Raw genomic sequence first — 18,158 nt, 5'->3', positions numbered from 1 at the left:
TTTCACTCAGCAGAATGCCCTCCAGATTCATCCATGTTATAAGATGTTTCCCAGATTCATCATTGTTCTTTATCATTGCCTAGTATTCCACTGCATGTACCATAGTTTGTTTATCCATTCTTCTATTGATGAGCACTTAGGTTGTTTCCATTTTTCTGCTATTGTGAATAATGCTGCAATGAACATAAGTGTGCATATGTCTATTTGTGTGATAGTTTTTATTTCTCTAAGATATATTCCTAGGGGTGGGATTGCTGGATTGTATGGTACTTCTATTTCTAGCTTTTTAAGGAAGTGCCATATGGTTTTCCAAAATGGTTGCACCATTTTGCATTCTCACCAGTAGTGCATAAGAGTTCCAATCTTCCCGCAGACCCTCCAACATTTTTTATTTTCTGTTTTTTTGATTAATACCAGTATTGTCGGGGTAAGATGGTATCTCAATGTAGTTTCGATTTGCATTTCTCTAACAGCTAGTGATAGCGAGCCTTTCCTTATGTGCCTGTTAGCCTCCTGAATGTCTTCTTTGGTGAAGTGTCTGTTCATATCTTTTGCCAATTTTTAAATTGGATTATTTGTCTTTTTGTTGTAGAGGAGTTAGATTTTCCTATAGATTTTAGAGATTAGAACTCTGTCGGATACGTCATAACCAATTTTTTTCCCCCATTCTGTAAATTCTCTTATTACACTTCTGGTGAAATCTTTTGATGATCATAAGTGTTTAATTTTTAGAAGATCCTGGTTATCTGGCTTATCTTCCGGTGTTTGTTTACTGTTAATTATGGTTTGTATTCTATTTATGCCATATATTAGGGCTCCTAGGTTTCAGCTGAGCTTCCAGACTAAGACAGACTAGGAAGAAGGACCTGACAATCTACTTCTGAAAAAAATTAGCCAGTGAAAACCTTATGAATAGCTGCTGAACATTGTATGATATAGTTCCAGAAGATGAGCCCCTCATGTTGGAAGACACTCAAAATACGACTGGAGAAGAGCTGCCTCCTCAAAGTAGAGTCGATCTTAATAATGGGGATGGAGTCAAGCTTTCGGGACCTTCATTTGCTGATGTGCATGACTCAAAATGAGAAGAAACGGCTGCAATCATCTGCTAATAATTGGAACATGGAACGTACAAAGTATGAATCTAGGAAAATTGAAAATGGTATAAAATGAAATGGAATGCATAAACATAGATATCCTAGGCATTAGTGAGTTGAAATGGACTGGTATTAGCCATTTTAAATCAGAAAATCATATAGTCTACTATGCTGTCAATGACAAATTCAAGAGGAATGGTGTTGCATTCATTGTCAAAAAGAACATTTCAAAATCTATCCTGAAGTACAACACTGTCTGTGATAGGATAATATGCATACACCTACAAGGAAGACAGTTAATACGACTACTATTCAAAGGTATGTACCAACCACTAAGACCAAAGATGAAGAAAGTGAAGATTTTTACCAACTTCTGCAGTCTGAAATTGATCAAACATGCAATTAGGATGCATTGATAATTACTGGTGATTGGAATGTGAAAGTTGGAAACAAGGAAGAAGGAATGGTAGTTGGAAAATATGGCCTTGGTGATAGAAACTATGCCAGAGATCACATGATAGAACTTTGCTAGACTAATGACTTCTTCATTGCAAATACCTTTTTTCAACAATATAAACTGTGACTGTACACCTGGACCTCACCATATGGAATACACAGGAATCAAATCAACTATATCTGTGGAAAGAGACGATGGAAAAGCTCAATATCATCGGTCAGAACAAGGCCAGGGGCCAGCTGTGGAACAGACCATCAATTGCTCACATACAAATTCAAGTTGAAGCTGAAAAAAATTAAAATAACTCCATGAGAGCCAAAGTATGACCTTGAGTACATCCCACCTGAATTTAGAGACGATCTCAAGAATAGATTTGATACATTGAACACTAATGACTGAAGACCAGATGAGTTGTGGAATGACATCAAGGGCATCATACATGAAGAAAGTAAGAGGTCATTAAAAAGACAGGAAAGAAAGAAAAGACCAAAATGGATGTCAGAAAAAAGACTCTTAAACTTGCTCTTGAACGTAGGGTAGCTAAAGCGAATGGAAGAAATGATGAAGTAAAAGAGTTACACAGAAGATTTCAAAGGGTGGCTCGAGAAGACAGTAGAGTATTATAATGACAAGTGCACAGACCTGGACATAGAAAACCAAAAGGGAAGAACACTCTCAGCATTTCTCAAGCTGAAAGAACTGAAGAAAAAATTCAAGCCTTGGGTTGCAATAGTGAAGGGTTCTACAGGAAAATACTAAACAATGCAGGAAGCCTCAAAAGCAAATGGAAGGAATACACAGAAACACTATACCAAGAAGAACTGGTGGATGTTCAACCATTTCAGGAGGTAGCATACAATCAGGAATCGATCTGAAAGAAGAAGTCCAAGCTACACTGATGGCACTGTCGAAAAACAAGGCTCCAGAAACTGACAGAGTGTCAATTGAGATGTTTCAACAAATGGATGCAGCGCTGGAAGTGCTCACTCGTCTATGCTAAGAAATCTGGAAGACAGCTACCTGGCCAACTGACTGGAAGAGATTCATGTTTATGCCTATTCCCAAGAAAAGTGATCCTACTGAATGTGGAAATTATTGAAGAATATCATTAATATCACACAGAAGTAAAATTTCGCCAAAGATCATTCAAAAGTGGCTGCAGCAGTATATCGATAGGGAACTGCCAGAAGTTCAAGCCAGATTCGGAAGAGGACGTGGAACCAGAGATATCATTGCTGATGTCAGATGGATCCTGCCTGAAAGCAGAGAATACCAGAAAGAGGTTTATCTGTGTTTCACTGACTACGCAAAGGCATTGGACTGTGTGGGTCATAAGAAATTATGGATAACATTGCGAAGAATGGGAATTCCAGAACACTTAACTGTGCTCATGCAGAATCTGTACATAGATCAAGAGGCAGTCATTCAAACAGAACAAGGGGATACTGAGTGGTTTAAAGTCAGGAAAGGTATGCATCAGGGTTGTATCCTTTCACCATACTTATTCAATCTGTATGCTGAGCAAATATTCCGAGAAGCTGGAGTATATGAATAAGAACAGGGCCACAGGATTGGAGGAAGACTCATTAACAACCTGCATTATGCAGATGACACAACCTTGCTTGCTGAAAGTGAAGAGGACTTGAAGCACTTACTGATAAAGATCAAAGACCACAACTTTCAGTATGGATTACACTTCAACATAAAGAAAGCAAAAATACCCACAAGTGGACCAATAAGCAACATCAGATAAATGGAGAAAAGATTGAAGTTGTCAAGGATTTCATTTTACTTGGATCCACAATCAACACCCACGGAAGCAGCAATCAGGAAATCAAAAGAAGCATTGCATGGGGCAAATCTGCTGCAAAAGACTTTAAAGTGTTAAAAAACAAAGGTGCCAACTTTAAGAACTAAGGTGTGCCTGACCCAAGCCATGGTGTTCTCAACAGCCTCATATGCATGCGAAAGCTGGCCGATGAATAAGGAAGACTGAAGAAGAATTGATGTCTTTGAATTATGGTGTTGACAAAGAATATTTGAATATACCATGGACTGCCAGAAGAAGGAATAAATCTGTTTTGGAAGAAGTACAACCAGAATGCTCCTTAGAAGCAAGGATGGTGAGACTAAGTCCCACATACTTTGGACATGCTATCAGGAGGGACCAGTTCCTGGAGAAGAACATGTGACCTGGTAAAGTAGATGGTGAGGGAAAAAGAGGAAGACTGTCAATGAGATGGACTTATGTAGTGGCTGCAACAATTGGCTCAAACATAACAATGATTGTGAGGATGGTGAAGGACCGGGCAGTGTTTCGTTCTGTTTTTCACAGGGTGGCCATGAGTCGGAACCAACTTGACAGCACCTAACAACAATCATTTAAAGTTGTGGAAGGATTAAATGAGTTAATAACTGTAAAATATTTACAGCAGTGCATGGCACAGAGTAAGTGGCTAATAAAGACAGCTGTCTTTGTTGTCTTAAGCATCCATAACTCTAACCTTCGACCTATTTATGACTGTGTATTTTTTGAAGCTCCTAAATCTATTTTTTCTGAGATAACTGGGTTGTAAAATCAAAGTGCATTGAAACTAGGAACCATACTATTAGTGGCCACACACACCAGGATTGTTTTCAGAATGAAAGTGTGCCCTATTAATACTTAAGCCAGGACAGAAAGCGTTTAACCAGACAGATTCGTAATTACATTCGCCCGCTCTATAACACAACATTCCACAAGGGGGCAGCAGCGAGCAAGCCCTCCTGTTGATGTTACAGAAGAGGTTCCTTGGTTCATCCACTGTGCAAACTCCCTTTGCATAACCGACCTTTCTTAAGGACTGAGAGTTACACAAAAGGCAGGCGAAGGCATGTGGTTCCCTCCTCCCCTGTACGTTTCATGGCTCAGATGCAAGAGAATTCAGCCCTGGCATTCTGCTCCCGCTGGGGCTGAACAGTGGCGGAGGGATGAAAGAGATGACCTCTGGGGTCTAGACCCACCTGCATCCACCTCAGAGGAGATGTCTGTCTGCCTGGGGCACAGAGGTGTGCAGTTAGAGGAATCCTTTAAAAACAAAAATCAGATCATGTCCCTCCTCTGCTCAAAATCCTCCTATGGTCCAGTCTCGCTAGGGATAAAAGCCAAAATCCTATGCTATCTATCCTGTCTCCCCTCTGCCCTTATCTCCCACCACTTGGCCCATCACTCATCGGCGCCAGCTACACTGGTCTCCTGGATGCTTCTCCAAACTCCAGGCACACTTGTGCCTCAAGGCCTTTGCACTGGCCTTTCCCTCTGCCTGGAACTCACTTCCCCCAAATGTCTCTGTGGAGAAATCTCATCTAATTCAAGTTTCTGTTCAAATGCTCTCTTCTCAGTGAGAGCTTCCGTAACCACCCTGCTCTGATTGTAATTTCCTACAGCTTTATCATCTTCTAACATCCCATGTTTTTGTTGCTGTTAGATGTCATCAAGTCAGTTCTGACTCACAGGGACCCCAAGTACAACAGAACAAAACACTGCCCAGTCCTGTGCCATCTTCATAGTTGGTGCTATGTTTGAGTCCATTGTTGCAGCTACTGTATCAATCCATCTCATTGAGGGTCTTCCTCTTTTTCACCGACCCTTTACCTTACCTAGCATGATGTCCTTCTCCAGGAACTGGTCCCTCCTGATAACATGTCCACAGTACGCAAGATGAAGTCTCGCCATCCTTGCTTCTAAGGAGCATTCTGATTGTACTTCTTCCAAGACAGATTTGTTCATTCTTCTGGCAGTCCATGGTATATTCAATATTCTTCACCAACACCATAACTCAAAGGCGTCAATTCTTCTTTGGTCTGCCTTACCCATTGTCCGGCTTTCACATGCATATGAGACAACTGAAAATACCATGGCTTGGGTCAGGCATACCTTATTCCTTAAAGTGACTATTTGCTTTTAACACTTTAATGTGGTCTTTTACAGCAGATTTGCCAATGTAATATGTCATTTGATTTCTTGACTGCTGCTTCCATGGGCATTGACTATGTGGATCATTACAAATTATGGATAACATTGTGAAGAATGGGAATTCCAGAACACTTAATTGTGCTCATGCAGAACCTGTACATAGACCATGAGGAAGTCATTCAAACAGAACAAGGGGATATTGTGTGGTTTAAAGTCAAGAAAGGTGTGCATCAGGGTTGTATCCTTTCACCATACGTATTCAGTCTGTACGTGGAGCAAATATTCCAAGAAGCTGGAGTAGATGAAGAAGATCAGGTCCCCAGGATAGGAGGAAGACTAATTAACAACCTGCATTATGCAGATGACACAACCTTACTTGCTGAAAGTGAAGAGGACTTGAAGCACTTACCGATGAAGATCAAAGACCACAGCCTTTGGTATGGATTATACCTCAACCTAAAGAAAACAAAAATCTGCACAACTGGACCAATAAGCAACATCATGATATAAGGAGAAAATATTGAAGTTGTCAAGGATTTCATTTTACCTGGATCCACAATCAACGCCCATGGACGTAGCAGTCAAGAAATCAAAAGATCCATTGCATTGGACATATCTGCTGCAACAGACCTCTTTAAAGTCTTAAAAAGCAAAGGTGCAACTTTAAGGACTAAGGTGTGCCTTACCCAAGCCATGGTGTTTTCAATCATCTCATATGCATGCGAAATCTTGACAATGAATAAGGAATACTGAAGAAGAATTGACACCTTTGAATTATGGTGTTGGTGAAGAATATTGAATATACCATGGACTACCAGAAGAACGAACAAATCTGTCTTGGAAGAAGTACAGTCAGAATGCTCCTTAGAAGTAAAGGGGGTGAGACTTCATCTCACATACTTCAGACATGTTATCAGGAGGGACCAGTCCCTAGAGAAGGAGATCATGCTTGATAAAGTAGAGGGTCAACAAAAAAGAGGGAAACCCTCCACAAGATGGATTGACACAGTGGCTGCAACAACGGGCTCAAGCATAACAACAACTGTGCAGATGGCACAGGACCAGGCACTGTTTTGTTCAGTTGTACATAGAGTCTCTATGAGTCCGAACTGGGTTGAGGGCACCTAACAACAACAACAAACACTCAATAAATGGTTGTTACTGTTCCTTAGGGCTACCACATGAGGTCACAAAGGTTGTGCTCTGTACCAAAACCAAAACTTGTCATTAAGTCGATTCCAACTCACAGAGACCTATAGGAATGAGTAGAACCGCCCCATAGGGTTTCCAAGGAGCGGCTAGTGTATTCGATCTGTGGACCTTTTCGTTAGCAGATGTGCTCTTAACCACTGTGCTCTGTCCCAAGGGGACAGAAATTTAAGAAGGGTCCCTTCTTCACACCACGTACCTGGGGAAGGTGCCCTTTTTTATTCTCACAAAGGTGCATTCTAAAAGCTAGTGGCCACCCTGGTATTATTTATATCACTGATGACTCCAAATGTGGATTTCAGCACCCTATGAGAATGTTCACCTCTTCTAGATCATTTTTAGCTGTTCTGTCTGCTTCTCAACACATCACAGACTTCTTAGCCTCTCCACCTACGAGTGGTTTTGCTGTCAATTCAAGCAAATAAGCAAACACTGAGCCTGACACTGAGGACATTTGGGGACATCCAGGCTACCTCTGACCAAGGCTCAGGCACTCCCTCCAGTCATCACTCATCTGTCCGTGGAGGCTTGCATGTTGCTCTGATGCTGAACAGGTTTGCAGAGCTTCCAGACTATGACAGATTAGGAAGAAAGGCCGGTCAAACTACTTCTGAAAATCAGCCAGTGAAAACCCTGTGGATCACAATGGTCCGATCCCCAACCAATCATGGGGATGGTGCAGGACCGGGCAACATTTTGTTCCATTGTGCTTGGGGTCTCCATGAGTCAGGGGCAGACTCTATGGCCTCTGACAACAACAGTTTGATCTAATGTTGCCAAATACTTAGACACGCGGGTGTGTAGGCCTCCATTTGCACACTGTCCTACATAGTCGGTGCTGTGGGGGCCAGCCAAACCTCTCCCCTTCATGATGGAGACACTCATTCCCCACTGCCTGGGTGTCCCCACTGCTTAAGGCACAGATCAGACCTGCATCAGGGAATTGCTTTTGACCAAAGGGAGCTGCCACATCAAAGTGGATGTTCTTCCCCATGGAAAGCCCATATCCACTGACTGGCAGAAGTATAAAGCCCAGCCCCTCACCTCAATCTGGGGTCCTCAGTGCGTCACAGTTCCCCTGGGCCCTGAGCTCAGTCCTGCGGCCCTTGACCCCCACAAGGTAGTTCCCTAGAGGCCTCTGGTCAACCTGTTGCATGCACATCTCCATCTCAGAGTCTGTTTCTAGGAAGCTGACTCAAGACACTCTGTACTCACAAATGAGGGGGGTGGACCCAGGACTTCTCTTTCAGGATAATTCCAGGGCCAGACAGTTTCAAAAGAGCCCCATCAATTTGGCTGGGACAGTACAGGCTTTACTGCCTACTCTCCTTCATTGTGACACTCCATAGCTCCGCACCTGCCAACAGACACAACTACCCCACTTGGATCAAACCACACAGACACTCCCCTACAAACAGTGCTACCAGATTCTCATTTGGGGGCCAGGAAAGGCTTCCCTGAGACAGTGACCTCTGAGCAAATTCTGAAGGAACAGAGGGAGGGAGCCATGAGGACATCTGAGGGAAGAGCATTCCAGGCAGAGGGAACAGCCAGCGCAAAGGCCCTGAGGTGGGAGAAGCCCTGACTAAGCAAAAAATCATGGAGAGGCCGAGTGTGGCAGGAAGGAACAAGGAAGAGCATAGGAGATGATCTCAGAAGGGGGACTGGGGGTCAGATCAAGCAGAGTCTTGTGGGCTATTTGGCTTTTATGCAGAGTGCCATAGGAGTCAGGGAGAAGTCTGGAGTAGAGTGGGGATGTGACCTAACAGCTTTGACAAGATGGCTTGTCTTCGCTGTCGGGAAAAGACAATAAAAAAACCCATTTAAAAAAAATCCGTTGTCATCAAGTCGATTCTGACTCTTAGTGACCCTATAAGACAGAGTAGAACTGTCCCATAGGGTAGGTTTCCAAGGAGCTGCTGGTGGATTCAAACCACCAACCTTTTGTTTAGTAGCTGAGCGCTTAACTACTGTACCACCAGGGCTCCTGAGGTGCCTCTGGTTGTAACAGTAATCAAAGTACCTAAATTTTTTGAACATTTGCTATGTATTATCAACCCACTAAAAGGAGTTCGAATCTACCAGCTGCTCCTTGGAAACCCTATGGGGCAGTTCTACTCTGTTCTATAGGGGTGCTATGAGTCAGAACTGACTCAATGGCACTGGGTTTGGTTTTTTTTGTTTGTTTATCAGCCCACTGGGTCCTTATAACAGCACCATAGTTTGGTAGTATTATTATCCCCGCTGTATAGAAGAAGAGATGAAGGTTCAGAGAGATTGAGTCACTTGCCCAAGGTCACACAGCTGGTAAGTAGAAAAGCTGGGATTCCAGGTGACTCCAGAGCCCTAGTTCTTAACTGCTGCACTATGGTGCTCCATCAGGAAGCCAGGGATCCAAGCCCTGCTTAGGTTGAGGCAGTTGGGGTGGGGTCAGCCTCTGGAAGGACCTAGGAACCTAATACTGAGAGGCCCAATTTTGTAGCTGTACCTAGAGGACCTGCCACTCCAGCTGAGCCAAAAAGGACCCACACTCAGCTCATATCTTGAATGTGATATCCCCGGAACTGGGTGCCCTGGGTGACAGCACAGGGCACGCCCAGAGGTACAATGTCAGCAAACCTCTGGATCTCATGGAGGACAGCTTCTGTGTACAGCATCTGGGCACTGTCCCCCAGGCGGGCCGCTTCTCTGGCTACACCACACGGTCAATCTCTTGCTTTATGAGTTCTGCTTCATCCAGAAAGGGTGGGAAAAACAAAGTGCGGACTGTGAGAGGGCTTACTGCCTTGGGCACCTACCCCTACCCTCACCTGCCCAGATTTCAAATTTAGGATTGCAATAACCATAGTTACGCTCTGTCCTCTAAACATCAGTGCATTACGGTTCTTTAGTCCTTTGCTTGCCTGACCTGCACCCAGCTTAACAACATCAGGCTGAGGAGTGAAGAAGCTGGTCCTAAGCTGTAACCTGTGGGTACTTCAGGAGAATCAGAAGCCCATATCCGAGTATGGTGAGGGTTGTCTCCATCCCAGCAAAAAAGATGTTGAGTGCAGAATTGAGCAAATTCTCCTGGCTGAAGTCTGTGTGGGGATCCTCTTGCTCCTACATACGAAAGCACAGAAGGTCGGAGTTAGAGAAGAGTAGAAAGAGACCCCCTGTCTAGACCAGGGATGGCAAAGGTGGTGAGCAAACTCATTGCCTTAGTCTTTGCTCACAGCAGACATCACCAATCGATCACAGAACTCTATCCCATTAACCCTCAGAATTCTTGTCACGCCACCATTATCAAATGAACAAAGCTGACATATGAGATGAAGCCTACTTATATAGCCCTGGATCTAGGCCAACGGCTACACTCTAAGCACATCAACTTTACTAGTTGAAAAACTGAGACCCTTAGATGTGGAGAAAATTGTACCTGGTCACACAGTAAACTGAGAGGCAGAGTGGGTTTTGGGAACCAAGTCTCTTGATTCCCATCCCATGGATGCTCCAAGACCTTTGGTTCTCATAGACCTGGAATAGAATGGAATCTTGCTCCAAGTCTCACTTGCTGCACGTGAATGAGGAAGGCATCGATGAAGTGCCAGGGCTGAGCTGTGTCCAGAGAGACCTCATGTTCTCTCACTATTTGGGCCCCAAACTCCTTCTGCTTCTCAAAACCAGGAAGATGCCTCAGGAAAGCTAGGAAAAGGCCATGCAGCTGGGGATGGGAAGGGAGAAGGAGACCCTACAGAGAAAATGTCTTAGCACCTGCTGTTCCATCTGCCTTCAATGCTGTTCCCTATCCTTCCTTTTACTTTTTGCTGGTTTACTCCCATTCATCACTTACATCTCAACTTGTCAGACTATGTCAGGCACTGGTTCTGTGCTGCTCCAGCTGTCTGTGCCTCCCCTACCCTGACGAGACCCCTGCCTGCACCTCCCCCATCCTAGCCCTGACCATTTTGGGTTGTCACTGTCTGCTGTTGGGTTTGTCTGCCCCACTGGACTGTGATCTCCTTAAGGACAGGACCAGGACTGTCCTAGCCACTGCTGTGTCTGCAGTACTTGAGCTGGACACAAAATAAGGGCTCATGGAGAACCTTTGAATTGAATGATGGAATCTTAGAAGAAGGACTATGGGACTGATGGGCTTCAAATACCTGCACCCAAAACGTGCCCATCCGCCTCATGTTTTCAGCCAGCAGCCCTAGGAAAGTCTTGAAGTCCTCATCCTGGTAGTCAAAGCGACAGTCAAAGACCACAGAGCAGATGATGCTGGAGACCTAGCGGCGAACCAGGAAGGTGGGGTCAAAGGGGATGCCTGTCGAAAGAGCAGAAGGGGTCAACTGCTCTGCCAGTCACCGGGGCAGCCCACCACCTCACCCTCCACATGGCAGGGATACCTCCAAAGCATAAACCTAACCATGTCACTCCTCTGCTCAAAATCATTCCATGGCTTCCCAGTGTTCTCAAGAGAGAGTTCAGCTTTTAACTTGAACTAAAGGCCCCCTTGTCTGGCTCTGCTCCTGCTTCATCTCTCACTGTCTACTCCCACCCTACAGGTGCTAGAAAAAAGAACTTTTTCCAGAGGAAGGATAGGCAACAGCAATGAAAGCAGATGGAACAGTAGGTGCTAAGACACTTTCTCTGTACGGTCTCCTTCTCCCTTCCCATCCCCAGATGCATGGCGTTTTCCTAGCTCTCCTGAGCCATCTTCCTGGTCCATGAGCTTTCTCATCTCTGGGTCTTTGTCCATGCTGTGCCCTTTGCCCTTCTCCTCTCTCTCCCAAAGGATTAATTTCTATTTATCCCCAAGTGTCAGCACAGCCATCTCCTCCTCCAGGAGGCCTTCCCTGAAACCTCCTCCAAGTTTTGGTCAGGAGACCACTCGGGGCTTCCCCCACCAGAGTCTGGAGCATTCTGGGCTGGACAGGGGAAACACAGAGGGGGCGGAGCTGGGACAGGAGAAAGGGAGCACAGAGAGGGCGGGGCCGGGGAGTCCTAGACCAGAGGGGGTGGGACCAGGATGGGGAAATGTAGACCCGAGTGGTCAGGGTCAGGACTCGGGGGTGGGGCACAGGCAGAGAGGTCAGGGTCGGGATAGGAAGGCAGAGGAGGCTTTGGGAACCAGAGGAGGCTGGAGTGGGGAGGGGGTCAGTGAAGTCTTCTTGGAGCGGTGGCGATCTGAGCCAAGACCTGAAGCACCAGTAGTTAGCCAAGTTAAGAAAGGGGGAAGAAAGCACGTTGCAGGCTGAGGGTTCAGCCCACATGAAGACCATGAGGACCATCAAGGAGGCTGTGCAGGTTGTGCACTGCACAAAGATGCCGCATCTAACGGGCCCCATTACGGCATGGATATCCTGGATGTATGTGTCTATTATGACAACTCCTGGCAAATGGCGGTAAGTGTCTTGAAAAGGGACATCTTTTCTAATTCATAGAGGGGCACCTCATGGGCTAGCAGTGGCCTTGCCCTCAGAGACTCTCAAAGTGATCTGGTTTTGAATCTAATATGTATAATTTGTTATTGTATTGATCAATTAAGGAAAAGGAATGGAAGCAAATGCCAGTATTACCTTTACAGACAGGAGCTCCCTGAGACACTTTCTAGAACCCCTGGGTTTTGGAAACCACTTGGATTGAGTCCAATTGCCCTTAATAGCTATGAGGAGATGAAGGCTCCAAGAGGGGAAGGGGCTTGTGCAAGGTGGCATGGTGAGAAGACCTGGGCTTGCACACAAGTGCACATATGCAACACCCCCCCACACGTGTATGCATACATGAGGACAAGCACACATGCCCACACATACAGCACACACACACACTTGTGTGCATACATGTGGACTTGCACACATGTGCACATGTACAGCACACACGAGCACATACACACACTTTCATGTATGCACATACACATGTGTACACCCATACACGCAAACACACGTGTTTGCAGGGGCACATGTGCACACACGTCTGACTCTCTTCAGTCCCCGCTCTCACCACACATCTTCTCTAACTCCTCCATGCAGCCGACCATCTCCTGGATCTGCTCTTCCAGGATCTGCCTCCTCAGGCCCAGGTCTTGAGAATGGACAGGGCAAACCTCCTCAGAGTCCTCCATCACTCACCCTGGCTGAAGGCAATGCCTGCAGGGAGGGCCCAGGTTACAGCAGGTAGAACTTTCCTGTCTGGGCTTCCAGAGAAGTTCACACTGACAAGGAACTAAAATCAGGGGAGCAATGAGGTGGAAGTGGGCCCTGAGGCAGGAAGGGCAACTCAGGGGGTTGGTGAAGTGCAGTGTGCCAGAGCCATGGGGGAGTGGGGAGTGATGGTCTTGGTCAGCAGTGGTCAGCAGGGGCCAGACTTTGAGGATCTGGTGAGCCAGGACTGTGTCCTGAGGGCAATGGGAGGCCCTGGAGGGCATTTAGGAAAAGCAGGGACATGACTGGGTATGCATTTCAAGTCCTATTCAGGTCAATATCTTTTCCCAATTCACCTTCTTTTGAGCATTTGAAGGATATTTTACCTAATTTCTCTTAAATGCCCACTTTCAGAGTTCTAGTAAGTCCTGAGGAGTCCCGAGTTAATATGCTCGACTGCTGACTGAAAGATTGGAGGTTCAAGTAGACCCAGAGGTGACTCAGAAGAAAAGCCTGGTTATCTGCTTCTGAAAAATCAGCCATTGAAAATCCTATGGGAGGGGAAAAAAAAAAAAGGGAAAGAAAAGAAAACCCCATGGAGCATAGCTCTTCTTTGACACACATTATCACTTGTTTTCCACCCTCCAAGGAGGAACATTAGTTAATCTTAAACTTTTTATAGAGACTGGAATGGAGGGGAAAAAAAATCATGAGACAATGTGGAGGTTAGCAATGGGGAGTAATAATAATGAGCCGAACCTGTGCAGCCTCTTCCACTATCCCCTAGGTCAGAGTCCTTGGTAGTGGAAAGTGGTTTGCTTAGCTTTGTAGGCAAGACACAGACCTCCTGTTTAAAGGAGAGAGAAAGAGAGACCAAAGGCCAGGAAGAGACAGGCAAACATGGACACATTCGTTCACATATTTGGCAAATATGGGCTGACCCCTGCCAGGGGCTGTGTGGGTGCAGGTCACAGGGATGATGGGACAGACTTGAGCCCACTGGACAGCAAGCAAACCGGATTCAGTCTCTGCACTCCTGGAGGTCAGAGTCTAGAGAAAAAAACAGAGACACCTAGAAAGGAGATAGTGAGAGAGTTAAACACAGAGATCATAAAGGTCAGAGGAAGACATGCACACAATGAGACATGGAGAGAAAGACAGGGAGAGAACAGCTCAGCTCAACGAGAGGGATGTCAAAGAGTCCAAGAGAGACAGGCTACCTATGTTTTGGTGACACCGGAGCAATGGGTCCATGCCCAGTGCGTGAGGAGCCAATCTCTCAGATGCTGGTTTTGAGAGGAAGAAAGAGTTTATTTTGCAGGCTAGCAAGCGGGAACTCAGAGGTTATCAACCTCAGATTGAGTTCCTCAATTTGAGGAAGCATTTTCATTTTATAGGTTTGGGGAATTATACATATTCATACAGGGGTGGAGGAAGGCAGGTGTGCAGGATCAGGAAGTTCTACGTAGTCATAGTTTCTATTGATTATTTATTATGGGGCGGGGCTAAGACTTGACATGGGAGCGGCCGATGGACTCTTCACTTTTGACATGGGCTCGGCTACTGCAGATAAAGTATGTCCGTGATTTTGGTTCTTTGACATGAGTCTTTTTGTTCCTTGGCATGAGTTCTTGAGCATGCCTGGTGGCCCGGGGTCTTCTGTTGATCATCTTTGTCTGTTCTGCGCATGTCTGACCATTCTGAGCTGGTTAGATCTGGACCTGTCCGGGACTCTCCAGCGAGTTTGCAAAACAGCTTAGAGGAAGTGAGTGACCTGGTGGGGAAGTGACTGGGAGTGGCCTGATAACTGGTGGGGTACTAATTAATTTGGTGTCCTCTGCCTCTAGGGTCCCCTAACAACTCCCCCTTGTGGTTTGTACCATTGCCAATCGTGGGAATGCAGGCGATGACAGCTCGTGGCTGCTTCCTGCTGAACGGGGGCACTGTTGGACAAAGGCCTTTGCATAAGTCTGGATTTGAGATTTCTGGTCCAGAAGCTGGAGAGGCATGTGCCCTTTGCTCTGGGGAGGAGTAGGGAGGACCAAAAGACCAGTAGCCTTTAACCTATTTTCAGTAAAACTGGTGAGAGCAAGGAGAAGACACAGGTGGACGCTAAAGTTCTTCCAAGTGTCCATCACCTGTTACACTCACTAGTCAGGGCACTTCCCAGATCTGAGGGCAGAGGCACTGGCCCCTTGAAGGCACTGGGAGTAAAAGGTGTAATTAATTGTTAAGGAAGTACTGGAAGTGAGGGGGAAACAAAAGGCTAGTGTGCTAGAAAGTGACTGGGCTGAGATTCGCAGCCCATAGCTCGGAAAAAGGGACTGAGGGGGTAGACCGAGGAAGTGGAGGGGGTGGGGTACGCCAGTGAAGTTGTTCACAAAGGTGGCACAGGGTTTACTCCTGCTAGAGTTACTCCCTGGGTTCTGCTGACATATCTAACAAGAGGAGGTTTTCACCATGCGGTACTGCGGAGGCCCATTTGATCATAGCATTATCAGCCCATTGACCTATGGCTGTGATGATGATCTCAAACACGTATAAAAGGGCTAGGGACCTCTTCTTTTGGGCACAGGAGAGAAGAGAAGTACTCTGGCTCTTACTTGGAGCAGAGAAAATGGTTAAGTCCAGCAGGGAGGACACAGTAAATCACACAAGCCCAGAAAATGACAACCAGTATAGCAAACAGTCATGCTAAGACAACCGCAGTCTGTCCCTAGGGCACACTGGGTCTAATGCACAGAAAATATCAATAAATAAAAGCTGGGGTTACTTAGCTGCTAGGAACTTTCTTCTTTTCAAACAGGAATTTTAGTCCATTAACAGGCTCAATATCATATTCTGTCTCTCCAGGTTGATGTAACCAGCAAAGATTGGGGTGGTTGGGCTCCTCTCAACTCACTGTCCCCTGTCAATCCATTCCCTGTGTCACAGGGATGAGTGGTCTGGTTGGTTTGAGGAGGATCGGTCTCATACTGGGGCACAAGCTTGAGTCTGGAGTGATGTAACCAATGTCAGACCCCCTTTAATCTGGCCGAGGAATGAGTGACCAGGAGAACTTTATAAGGTCCTTCCCATCGAGCCCATAATTGTTGGCTAGGAGTCCAGTCATTCCCATTCTTGAGCAGCGCCAAGTCTCCAGGACTTAGGTTATGGTGTGGGGTATCTGTGGGAAACATAAGTCTGCTGGCTGCGTAATAGTTAATAGCCTTTAAAGTAATAGAAAGAGTTTGTACATACCTGACTTTATCTACTTCTCTGGTCACAGGCAACTCTGCGTAGTCCGAGTGACTCCGATGCCCAGGGTCCCAGGGTTTGAGGAAGGGTCTCCCATTTAGCATTTTGTATGGACTCAGCTGGAGTCTGCTTCTAGGGGTTGCCCTGATTCTGAGAAGGGCAACGGGAATAACATGAAGCCAAGTAAGGATGGCTTCCTGACGGATTTTGGCCATTGTTTTCTTTAAGGTCTGAGTCATCTTTTTAGTCTTTCCTGACATTTGTGGCCTCCAGGAGGCGTGCAGCCTCCATTTAATTCCTGAAAGTCCTGAAACCTGTGGAACCACTTGGGCTGCAAAGGCTCCTCCATTGTCACTCTGAATGGAGACAGGTAAACCAAACCTTGGATTGATTTCCCTCAGCAAGTCTTTACTTACTTCAGCGGCCTTCTCTGTTCTGCAAGAGAGTGCCTCTATCCAGTTAGTGAAAGTGTCTACAAAGACAAGTAAGAATTTAATCCCTCCAGTCGCTGGTGCCATGACTGTGAAGTCTATCTGTCAATCTTCCCTGGGTCCCATACCTCTGGCTTGCACTCCAGTGGGGGTGGTCCTGTCTTGGGATTCTTTTTAGTGCAGAACATGCATTGCTGGGTGACAAGCTGAACATTTTTATATAAGTCAGTCCCCACAATCAGCTTTTGTAGCCAGGTGGCCAGGGCATCCCTTCCATAATGGGTGGTGAGGTGGGCAGCTTGTACTACATCATACATAAGGTGTGCGGGTACTAATATTTGTCCATTGTCATTATACATCCACCTGTTTTTTGTTTTATCTTCTGAGAAAACCCATTGTCCCACTTTTTCTTTACCTTGTTGAGAATATCCTTGAGTGAAGGCCTATAGGTCTATATCAGGCAAGAGGGCCAAAATCTGTGCTGGGGTTTTGGCTTTTCCAGCTTCCTTAGCTTCCTGATGGGCTAGGTGATTCCCTTTGCCTAAGGTGTTATCCCTGGCTTGACGGCCTGGACAGTGTATAACAGCCACCTCGGTGGGGAGGAGGACTGCTTGTACCAGCTTTAAAATTTCAGTCACATATTTAACTTTACTGGCTTATGTTAGTAATCCCCTCTCCTTCCACACGGCCCCATGTGCATGCAGAGTAGAAGCAGCATACCTCAAATCCACGTAAACGTTGATTCTTTTACCTCTTCCCAGTTCTAATGCTCTGGTCAGTGTGATGAGTTTGGCCTTCCGGGCTGAAGTTCCAGGAGGAAGGACTTCCGACTCTGAGGTCTCGTGAAGGGACACTAAACATATCCAGCCAGTCAAGTCCCTTGATCCATGAAGCTGCAGCCATCTGAAAAAACTTCAAGGTCCAGCACCCCTTGATCATCGATTCCTGCTGAAATCTGGTGAAGAGGAAACTGCCCTTGCCCTTTATCAGAAGAGGGAGGCCCCTGGCCCAACTGAACACCACTGTGGGTGTGAGAAGCAGAGGCCACTTCCTCTAATCGGGGATGTAAATTTTCCTCTGTTTTCTTAGCCTGTCTTTCTGATTTCCGACCATTGCTGGGTCTCAGAGTCGTGGCCAAGGGGGCAGTAGCCGCAGCCCCCGGCGCATAATGGGGTAGGGGGTGCCGTTGGGAAAGGGAGAGATTCCCAAGAATCACTTTCTTCTAAAATCTCTTCCTCTTTGTCTTTCTGATCTCGTGGCTTTTCTGCCCTCTGAACCATTAATTTACATTGTTTCTGTAAAATTTTGTTTTCATATAATGCCATGAAGGCCTGTACATAAGGGATTTTGTCCTATTTCTCCTCCTTTTGCAGAACAAAATTAACTGCAAGATGGTATCATAAGATAAAGAGCATGAAGTTGACCGTTTCTCACTCAACCCCAGGAAATATTGTACCCAATCCTGATTACAGTACTTGATCATTACTTTCTTTTTTCATATCCCCATAGCTGAACTGTTTCCAGTTCTTTAAAAAAACAACTCAATGGTGAGCACTTGGGGATCGATGGTGCACCTCCCAGTCTCTACACAACACACACCCATACACCATGTTTACCCTCACTTAAAGCTCTTTTCGTGCCAGCACCCCC

General features: G+C 45.9%; 1 protein-coding gene across 1 annotated transcript in view; it reads right to left on the bottom strand.

The window, feature by feature from the left end:
• LOC101358192 (cytochrome P450 2B4-like) overlaps window positions 1-12,821 on the bottom strand; it is a 41,473-nt gene extending 28,652 nt beyond the window's left edge. Inside the window, exons 1-4 of the mRNA XM_023742757.1 lie at window positions 12,701-12,821; window positions 11,564-11,628; window positions 10,864-10,986; window positions 10,269-10,421 (exon numbers count right to left, since the gene is read on the bottom strand). Coding sequence (XP_023598525.1) covers window positions 10,269-10,421; window positions 10,864-10,986; window positions 11,564-11,628; window positions 12,701-12,821 — 462 coding nt within the window. The remainder of the gene's footprint in view (window positions 1-10,268; window positions 10,422-10,863; window positions 10,987-11,563; window positions 11,629-12,700) is intronic.
• Window positions 12,822-18,158: the final 5,337 nt, after the last annotated feature.

This window comes from Trichechus manatus, unplaced genomic scaffold, assembly GCF_000243295.1.
Source record: "Trichechus manatus latirostris isolate Lorelei unplaced genomic scaffold, TriManLat1.0 scaffold00216, whole genome shotgun sequence".
Classification (NCBI taxonomy): Eukaryota; Metazoa; Chordata; class Mammalia; order Sirenia; family Trichechidae; genus Trichechus; species Trichechus manatus.
This window is presented reverse-complemented; position numbering and strand designations above follow the sequence as displayed.